Raw genomic sequence first — 10,265 nt, 5'->3', positions numbered from 1 at the left:
TCTTTAAACGTCTCCTTGTCCTTCTGATACATCAACCTCAACTGGTCCCTATCCGGCGCCATATCCATATTATATTTATATTGCTTGACAAAAGCATCACCCAAATAATTGACCGTGCAAACACTCGCACTATCCAAACCCATGTACCACCTCAGAGCGGCACCAATCAGACTGTCTTGAAAGTAATGAATCAGTAATTGATCATTATCAGTTTGTGTCGATATTTTCCTGGCATACATGACAATATGGCTAAGTGGACAGGTCTTTCCCTTATAATTTTCAAAGTCAGGGACTTTGAACTTCATCGGGATCTTGACGTTGGGAGTCAAGCAAAGTTCAGAAGCACTCTTACCAAACAGATCTTTTCCTCTCAAGGTTTTCAACTCCTTTTGCAGCTCAAGGAATTAGTCTTTCATCTCATTCATCTTCTCATAAACATCCGGACCCTCAGACAGCTCGGAATGGTAGATGGTGTCCTCAACACAGGGCAAAGTGTGAACAACTGGAGGCGGAACAGACATGACCGGGCTGGATGCTGGCATGGAAGAAAAAGTAGGTGCAAATCCTTCAGGTACAAAATTCGGAGGCATTCCCCAAGGGAAACTGGCAGGCATAGCAGGCGCAAACTGAGTGGCAGGCATGGTTGAAGTAACAACCTCTGAAATGGAAGTCCTTTGAGGAAGAGGAGTTGCAGGCCTTGAAGAAGATTGACTCTGAGCAGCTAGAACTGACTCCATCATGGCAATCAGGCGGGTGATCTCGTCATTCATCTCTCATTTCTCTTGTTCCAAGTGTTCCATGATTCTCGGATGATTGGCGCGAGTATTGTATCGATGAGTCAGCTTAGTTGAAGCACAGAAGAATAACCAATAAGACACCTGGCGGAAGAAAAACCTGCTATGCAAATGATGCATGAAATGCAATGTTTTGATTGTTTTTATTTTCAAAGAACATACTATTTTATTTTCAAATATATAATAACAATTAAAACAATTTGATTGACCATAAAAATCTCTTTTATTCATATGATTGGAATGATTACACCGAGTACAATTTCAGAAACCAAAATACAAACAAGAGAAAAGGAGACTAGACATCCTAAGGATCCCCTAACAACAGTGTCAGATGATCTGGCTGAAGGCGCGTACTTCCTTCGGATGCGTCGAATCTCGAACTCAAAAGAGGTCTTCATCTGAGCCTTCTCGAAGACAAGCTGATCAATAATCTTCTTCCAAGCAACGGAAGGCTGAGGTATACTAGAGGAAGATGGACCCTCTGGTTCTCTCTGCCTCTTCACTACTCGGTCTTCAAGAAGTTCAATAAGTGTGTCCTTGTCCTTGGACTCAAGTTGCAACTCCTCATGCTTTCGGCTCAAAGCATGGAACCGCTCCTCCCACATATCCTTTTCTTGCTTCATCTTGGCGAGTGCATCTTCCAACTCCTCTACATCTTGGTTAGGGAGAGTTGATGGCTTAGCCACAACCATAGACATAGGTCTCTCACAAGCATACAGCATCTTCAACTCCAAAGCTCTCTTCTTCACCCAACAAGTGTAAGCTTCCAAAGCTACACAGTTGTATGGACCAAGCTCGTATCTTCCTTTCCTATGCATATTATGCCAAGCATGTACCATCTTCTGCTTCAAATGTTAGAGATCTTTACCCTCTTAATAGAAAATACCTTCTAACTGGGTGTTATTAGGTTTGTCTCTCAAGGGGAACCCAAGTTGACGATGAGCCAAAGCAGGGTTGCAGTTGATTCCTCCTTGGGTACCAATGAGACGCACATTAGAGAATTCACCACAACTGTCAATAATCTCCAAACTACCCAATGTAGAGTAATACCAAACTATATCATCATTAGTGATAGACATAAGTCTCTGAGACCACCTTAGACATTGTTTGTTCTCCATAAAAATAGGCCAAGTTGGGTTAAATGTTCTACGGTCCTCAGCTTCTCAGACCCTAAATCAGAGAAAGTAATGCATAACCACAAATAACTTGTGTGACATCAATAGATCTAAAAGGGTCTCCACTGAGTAGATGGGTCTTAAGCCAACTTGTTAAGGACTACTCCACACAAGTCGAACATGACTATACCATCCTCCTATCTTAATTGCACTCAAGTTCGGGTTAGAACTTATCTCACCACTCAGAGATCACCAAGCACAACGAGCATATTATATCACACAAACAAATATACAAATATTAAATATACAATTATATACACATAAAAAAGTAGGATAAACCCACTGGAGACTACTCCCCTGCAGAGTCGCCACTTAATTTCTGTAACGGTAAATTCATGACCATTAAGCTATTGATAAACTTAACGTCAATAAAACCAGAGTCGCCACCGTGCTTTTATTGTTTCCAAGGGAAAGGGAAAAGTACTAACGAAACCCAAAGATAAGAAGTTTTTAAATCAAAACTAATAAAATTCCAGAGATTACAAGTAAGGGGATTGGTTACACAGAGGGAAGGTGTTAGCTCCCAAAGTGTCCTAGGTACTCCTAGGGAGCCCTTTTTTGTGTGTACATGTGTTTTGGTATAAAAATATGTTTGAAATAAATAGAGTGAGGGGATGAGAAAAGAATTCATTAATTATATTTTTGTGTTTGACAAGACCTTCGGGGCTTGTGCCTACGTACAACATAAAATGAGGGATCAAAACCTCGTAGTTCGTGGTAACAATTTCAAAGTGAGTGAGTTGCTTTTTTAACAAAAAATTAAGTTTAAAAGAGTCACAAAAGGCCTAAAAGAGTTTAAATGAGTGTTAGTTCTTTTTTATCTTTTGAAAATTTAAGTCAAGTATGGTTAAGTTCATTTATAAGTTTGATTAAGAAAAAGAAGTTTAAAAATGCAATGGCATAAGGCCAAAGTTTCTAATTTGCAATAAAGTCTAAATTTGAAAATCACAAGCAAAGAATATTTTTTGAAAGATGGGAGAGATTTGAAATTAAAGAAGTGGGAGGAGATGAAGAGACTAATCCTAAGCAAAAATTTAAAAGTTAAGAGTTGAAAAGATCTGACCAATGGGATGCAATCCAATAGACAAAAATGTCATATAGAAACCCAATTTTCCCTTGGACTTTAGAATCAAGCAATATCAATATACACATAGCAAGATAAAGAGCAAGGTATCAAATAAAGATAGTCACATCCAAGCTAGAAACTTCATAGTCTTCTTCTTAAGCTTTCCAATGTATCAGATGACATACTCCTTGAATGGCTCAGAATAAGGCATTAGACACAAGTTCAAAGTAACATCTTCATCAAGACCATGTAGCAGATGAACTCAAATGGATCTCAATACTTGCATCAGATGGAAGTTCAGTTCACAAGCACTTGGTTTCAGAAAAGTTGGCATTGGCCGAGTCCTTTTGCATAGGGAATGTTACCTAGTTTTAAGTCCAAGTCTCAGATCAAACCCAACAATCCACATAAACATTTTTTAAGGTTTTTTTGTTATTATTATGTACATTAAGGTCAAAAGACCACAAATACAAACAAAATACACAAACAAATATATACAATCACAATATATGGCTCAAATGAGCAAAGTAAAAATGGCATTAAAATAAACAAGTTAAATGGTATGAATAATAGAAAATGATAAATGACTTGAATTTAAAGTGCATAAAGTAAATGACTTGAAATTAAAAGTTAGTCAAATGTTAATTGATTAGAAGTTAGTATTGCTTTTGCTTTTCAATTGTTTAAGTCATTCTTTGGAGAACACGCAACCCTCTATTCACAAGCATAGATCCTTGAATCAAGACATCTTCCAAAGGAAGGAAAAAAGACCAAGTTTTCACACAATACCATGAAAGGGGGAGACTTACAATCTCACTTACTAGAATGCTATACTTTTTGGTCAAAATTTAGCGTTATTTTAAGCAATCGTAATTGGACTTATGTAGAAATCACAACTATCAGAGGTCGGGCAATATAAATTTTAGTATTAATGGATGTTAGAGATATGGTATTATGAATCATACTCCTAAAACATACCACACTTAAAATAAAATGGCAAAAGGGTGGACCTAATCTCATCCATACTTATATTGGTATATGAACCAATTAGCCTTAGGATATAGAGATATCATAGATCAATGAAATGGATGGGATAGAAAGGGATGGAAGATGAAGTGGGAGGAGAAATGAGACAAACACAAATTGATCATGGGAGGACTTTTATCAAATTAAAATCATTCATTCATTTTGGGAGATGAAATATACATTTAATCAATCCCCTAAATCCAATGATTTTAATCCAACAAATTTAATCAACCTTGACCAAGGCCTAAACAACATAATCAAATTCAACAAGTCAATGGAAATAGCTCAACATGATTTATTCACATGTAAACAATTAAAAATCAATTAAAAATGCATTAAATTAAATTATGTTTGATCAAAAACCTAAAATCTCTTCAAAACACCAAATAAATGGCCAAGAGATTTATCATAGGTCAAACAAGGTCAAACGACCTTGGAGAAAAAAATTCATAATTTTTGGAAACTTAAAAGTATTTTTAAACAATTAAAAATATCCACAAAAACAATTAAATCATGAAAAATATTAATATTGATCCAACAAATGATTTTAATTCATAAAATGAAAGAGAAAAATATTTGAAATTTTTTGGTGAAAGTCCCATATTTTTTGGATCAATATTAAAATTAATATGAATTAATGAAAATAAGGCAATTAAAATGAAAATCAGAAATTACAAAAAAACGTGGACCACTTGATCTCCCTCATTAATTGAGGTGGCAGATCAAGTGGATCTGAGCGCGCGTTCCACCACCACCAAGTTAAATGTCACACACGCGTGGTAATCACTTTGGACGCCCCATATTAAAACAATTTGAAAGGATCATGTGGTTCAGAAGGATGCCAACACATCGCCGGAGCCAGAGCTCCGGTCTTCTTCTCCTGTGGACCTCACCGGACTGGTCCATCCTCAATCATCACCAAAATAGAAAAAGAGGACATGAATTTAAAGAAAAAATGCTCAGGAGCTGGAATCTGGCCTCAACTTTGTCTAACTCCAAGTATATAGAAAGATACAGGGAGTTGAAATTTGAGGATCATGATCTGAGTTGCTTCGATTTGACCTCTAAGTAACTCAATCTTGTTGCCTACATTGGTAGGACTTCAGACAACCAAAAATCAACAAGAATAATGGAGAATTGAGTGAGAATCGAAGAGATGAAAAATTATGAAAATCACCTTCAATTCAGGTCTAGATTGGCATGATCTTGCTCTCAATTATGCTTTGCCTTGCTTCAGATGCTTGATGGAGTAGAAATGAATCAAGGAAAGGGATGGACTCTTGGAGTTTCAATCTCAAAACAGTTGAGAGATTCAAACTCGATTTTTAAAGAAAACCTTCAAGTTTATCCTTTGAATGTGAGGGTTTAGGGTTGCTGGTTCAAAGCTTGCGTACCAGGGTCCTTAATTCTGAGCAAGAGGACCTCTATTTATAGCCAAGGAGATTGATAATTCCACACTTCCATTTTTGGCCAAAAGTTAGAATCGCACTTGCATGCTTGCATAGGTGTGTGATAGGCCCGTCAAATGGTGCATTTAAGTCCAAAATCATGTGTAAGCAATGCTGAAATCATGTGGAAAGGCCATGCATTCGTGCATGAAAAGTGGAACTTCAAATCTTTCAAATGGTCCTTCAACTTTAAGCAATGCGCAAGTCATTCAATCTTTGTCCAAATGAGATGAATTTGGACTTTTTGGAAAGTTTAGGTCAAGAGGAACAACTTTCAGGTTGAATACTTTTTCATTTTAAGCTTGGATCATGATTAATTTTGAGGTGGAAGTTTGGAAAATCAAACATATCAAAAAAAATTCTAAGTACCAAACCATATGTTCACTTCTTCCACCTTGAATAACATTTTTCTATGGACTTCAAATGAGAAAAGTTCCTTCATAAAAGTTGTAGATCTTTAAAATTCCTTCAATTTGGTCATACATTTGACCTTGTTTGGATTTATCATGAAGGAGTTATGCATTTTAGAAGTTGAGGAAAATCACTTGTTCAATGGTATTGGCCCAAAATGACCTATAATGTCTCCTCTTATCACATGTACTTTCAAGTTGAATTTGCTTTTCCTTCAAACATAAAAGTTGAAGTTGACATCTTGAATTGGATCCTGAAACTTGAATGGTTTTCATCTCATAAAAATTGAGTAAGTTATGGTCTTGGGAAGTTTACCTCCAAATTAGCGTTTAGACAAAATGACCTATAATCTTTTACCGTAAAAAATGACTTTCCAAGAAAAACTAGCTCTTTACCTCAACATGAAAGTTGTTTGGAATGTAATTTAGAGTAAATTTTCTCTTGGAAGCATTTTCATATGATAAAACTTATAGGAGATAGGGTATAGGGAACCCCAGTTTTGACTAGTTGAATTCCTCTGGTCAACCACCACGAACCAACTTGCTAGCTTGATATTCTCTTGACTTTTGGGACTCATGGAGGATCATATATATATATATATATATATATATATATATATATATATATATATATATATATATATATATATATATATATATATATATATATATATATATATATATATATATATATATATATATATATATATATATATATATATATATATATATATATATATATATATATATATATGAAATGTGAAGTATCCATTGAAATATTTGATCAAATATTGAAGAAACTTGAAGAAGTCACACAAGATACCTAGATGAATTAGGGTTTCCAAGGCAAACCAACTCCAAACTCTTAATGATTTCTTGATTAAAATAACATGTGAAGATCATGTAGATCCATATATGATACTTAGATCCATAGTAAACCATTTCTTGATTGAGCTCCTTGCATTGAGGGTCTCAAACCCTAGATATGAGCTTGATAGAGCATATGTGAGCATGTGCACTACCTACAAAAGAGTTAAACTATACATTGACATATTTTTGGTATTTTGATTAGTAAATAAAGAAAAATGAAGTATGATACAATCAAATGTGATTGGTGATCTCTCCTAATGCAAACCCAATGAATGAGGGGTAAGGAGGATGCCAATGTGTGATCCCAATGCTAATGCATATGATGAGAATATCATGAGGGATCTTAGGGTCAAAATTGGGGTCTTACACACACCAAGCAATCTCCAACTAATATAACTTATCTAAAAACACAAAATAAAACTAAGTCATAAGTTTTTGTCAGACACACTTTTTCGACATTTTGAGAGTTATACTAGTTTATGCGCAGAGCATTTCGACAATAACAGATTATGTCAAAATGGTGTTTTGACACAAAGAATTACACTTTCAACACTTCTCAACTGACTCTTTCCAACCCTAAAAACACACTGACTCGAATTTTCAGCATTGAATCGTCTGTAACATGTAAAACGGACTAACAAACATAGAAATTCAAAAAAAATAACTATCGACTCCTGGAGGTCCACCATCACCTTTCCAGATCAAAATTCGCAAGTGTCACATTATAAATGGTCTTTCTTAACTGGCTTTTTTCAAACCTAGACGAACACCGACTTAAATTTTCAACATTAGGCCATGCACAACGTGCAAAATGGACTAACAAACATAAAAGTAAAAACTTTCACGATCACCATCCCGAATGTCCATCATCACTTTCTCATATCACAATTCACTAGTGTCACACTAGAAATGATCATTCTCAACCAACTCTTTCCAACTGTGGACCGTGGCGCCAAGGAGGACACTTTTAAAATAATATATTTTTTGTCAATTTATATTAAATATAATTTGTTTTAATTAATAATATTTTATGATTTCTATATAAAATAAATCGATTGATAATTTCTTTTAATATTTTTGTAAATGATTATAATAATATTAAAATAAAATAAAAGTTATGATTTTTATAATAGGTGATAGTGATAATTTATTTTTTAAAGGATTGCAAATCTATTATTTTATTTTAGGAAAATAAGAATTCAAAAATATTTATATTTTTGTTAGATCAGTTTACAATATTTACTTGATTAAATTTTGGCTTTGTAACTTCAAAATATATTGTTAATATTTAACCATGAACAATTATAAAATAGTCATTAGTTTTACTATTATTAATAATAAAATATGTCTTGTTTATTTATTGTTAAAAAAATTAGAGTTTCATATTAAAACTCAACTTAACTTGATTAAGTATAAAATCGACTTATAATCTTTAGTTAATTAAAATTTTGGGTCAACTCAAGTCTCAATATTAGTTTCAATTAAATTAAATTAAAGATAATGTAATTTTATAATAAAATATTTTAATAATATTAGTTTATTTTAAAATATAATAAATATATTAATAGTTTATTTTAGTATATTTTATATACATTTAAAAATATCAAAAATAAAATGTTTAAAAATTTGATATAAAAGAAAAAAAGATGGTGATATTTATATATTAATTTGAAAGCTTGAAGTGGAGTAACATATACCTACATAAGTTTGAGCATAAGCTGAACGTGAAAGAGTGAAAATAAGCTGAACTTGAAGATGATCTAAATTGTAGAAGAGTGAAAAGTCAATTGAATTGGAAATGATAATCTGCATTTAATGTATTTGGGGCAAACTTATAATTATAAAATAGTAGCATGTATTGCTAATAATATATTAAAATGGACATATGGACCATTCAAATTTTATCAACTAGGTTGGATAAAATTACCCAACTTTTTAAAGTGGGTAGATAAGAATTTGCCTATCTATCCCATAGCTATATTACAATGTTATATATATACAATGCTATATATCCCATAGCTGGAATCTTCTTATAGATAAAAACACTATAAATTAGAACGTGACCAATAAAGTTGGCCAGGTTTCCAACTTTTTGGAATGACTTTACGAGCTTTAAAGGTCTTGGATTTTCCATTTCCACTTTGTGTGAGCTTAATACTAAATGGAGGTTTCAACGGTACACCATTATTGCTCAAAAACCATCTTGCACCCCAAGAATGTTGCATTGGAACCCATACTTTTGATTTATGCCCATGCTTCAATTCAACTTTTTCAATGTCACCATATCCATTTTGATATTGTATTTGAACAATAAAATGATATGGGTTGGCTCCACTATCAATTAAAAAGGCTATTGACCTCCCAAAATTGCATGCAACCCTTTTGTACTGAATCTTAATGCGTCCAGCATCGAGAAGTTCTTTAGCATTTTCTTCGCCTTTTTTTGCAAGGGAAGCAAAGGCAGTGCAACTTAGATCCAAATGATCCTTATCACATCCTCCACATTCATCACTTATAGTCACTCTCACATATTTTCCTGAACATTCACTATTTTCTGTGCATTTCACCTTATAACAAGAACCACAACCTTTTCCACCACGGAAAATAGATCCACCGGCAGCAGATATCATTTTATTAATCGGATATTTTTCTACGGTATCACCATATCCACATGCACCTCCTACACACAAAAAAATATATCATATCGTCTATGATTTAAATATGAGAACAACTATAATTTTTGTTTTGTTAAGTCAATTCGCAAATATAGTGAGGTGCAAATTTTAAAAAAGATGAAATTCCATCCATTAAGTTACATGAAGAAAAAAAAACATACGAGAACAACATGCATGCATGCATGTTATATTGAATACTTATTTATACCTGTTGATCCAGCACCATTTGGAGGTCCATAATGTGTAGCTGTTCCCTTTTGCCATTTATCATCATCATCATCATCATCCTTATCCTTTTCAAAATGAGAAACATTAAATGGATTCCTTTTGAAGCAATAACAAGGATTTATCAGAAGAGAAGAGAATAATACAAGAGAAATCATGCAACGAAGAAGAGCATTCATAATGTGATTTGTTAAAATGAGTATTATGTGGATGAAATTATGTCAATATATAATAACCCTACGTAACATAGTTTTTGAAATAGTAAAAGTTATTTTAAACACTCTTTTTATAAATTGAATAGTTAATTTTAACATCAAATAATAGAAATATTTATTATTAAAGCTTTTTATAAATTGAATAGTTAATTTATACATCAAGTAATAGAAATAGTTATTATTAAAGATTTAAATATAGAAAATATTTAATATAACTTTAAATTTACATGATCTTTTTATATCTTTTGATGTTTGTATTGTCTAAAAAGTATAGGGGTGCATGGATTCCTACTGTGAGGTAGGGGACACTCATAGGGCTTTGTATGAACATAAATGTTGATGGTGTTTAGGGACCATTCGC

General features: G+C 33.2%; 1 protein-coding gene across 1 annotated transcript; it reads right to left on the bottom strand.

Annotated features, from left to right (window-relative positions):
* Window positions 1-8,834: 8,834 nt before the first annotated feature.
* On the bottom strand, window positions 8,835-9,868 carry LOC127079935 (putative expansin-B2). The gene is made up of 2 exons (XM_051020285.1): window positions 9,673-9,868; window positions 8,835-9,469 (listed from the first exon to the last, which is right to left on the bottom strand). The coding sequence occupies exons 1-2, from the start codon at window positions 9,866-9,868 to the stop codon at window positions 8,835-8,837; spliced, it is 831 nt and encodes a 276-aa protein (XP_050876242.1).
* Window positions 9,869-10,265: the final 397 nt, after the last annotated feature.

The sequence above is a fragment of the Lathyrus oleraceus genome, chromosome 5 (assembly GCF_024323335.1).
Source record: "Lathyrus oleraceus cultivar Zhongwan6 chromosome 5, CAAS_Psat_ZW6_1.0, whole genome shotgun sequence".
NCBI classification, from domain to species: Eukaryota; Viridiplantae; Streptophyta; class Magnoliopsida; order Fabales; family Fabaceae; genus Lathyrus; species Lathyrus oleraceus.
This window is presented reverse-complemented; position numbering and strand designations above follow the sequence as displayed.

Coding starts and splice junctions, on each gene's coding strand:
- LOC127079935 (XM_051020285.1), bottom strand. CDS start 9,868: ATGAATGCTCTTCTTCGTTGCATGATTTCTCTTGTATTATTCTCTTCT. Junction 9,470..9,672: donor AAATGGTGCTGGATCAACAG/GTATAAATAAGT, acceptor TTTTGTGTGTAG/GAGGTGCATGTGGATATGGT.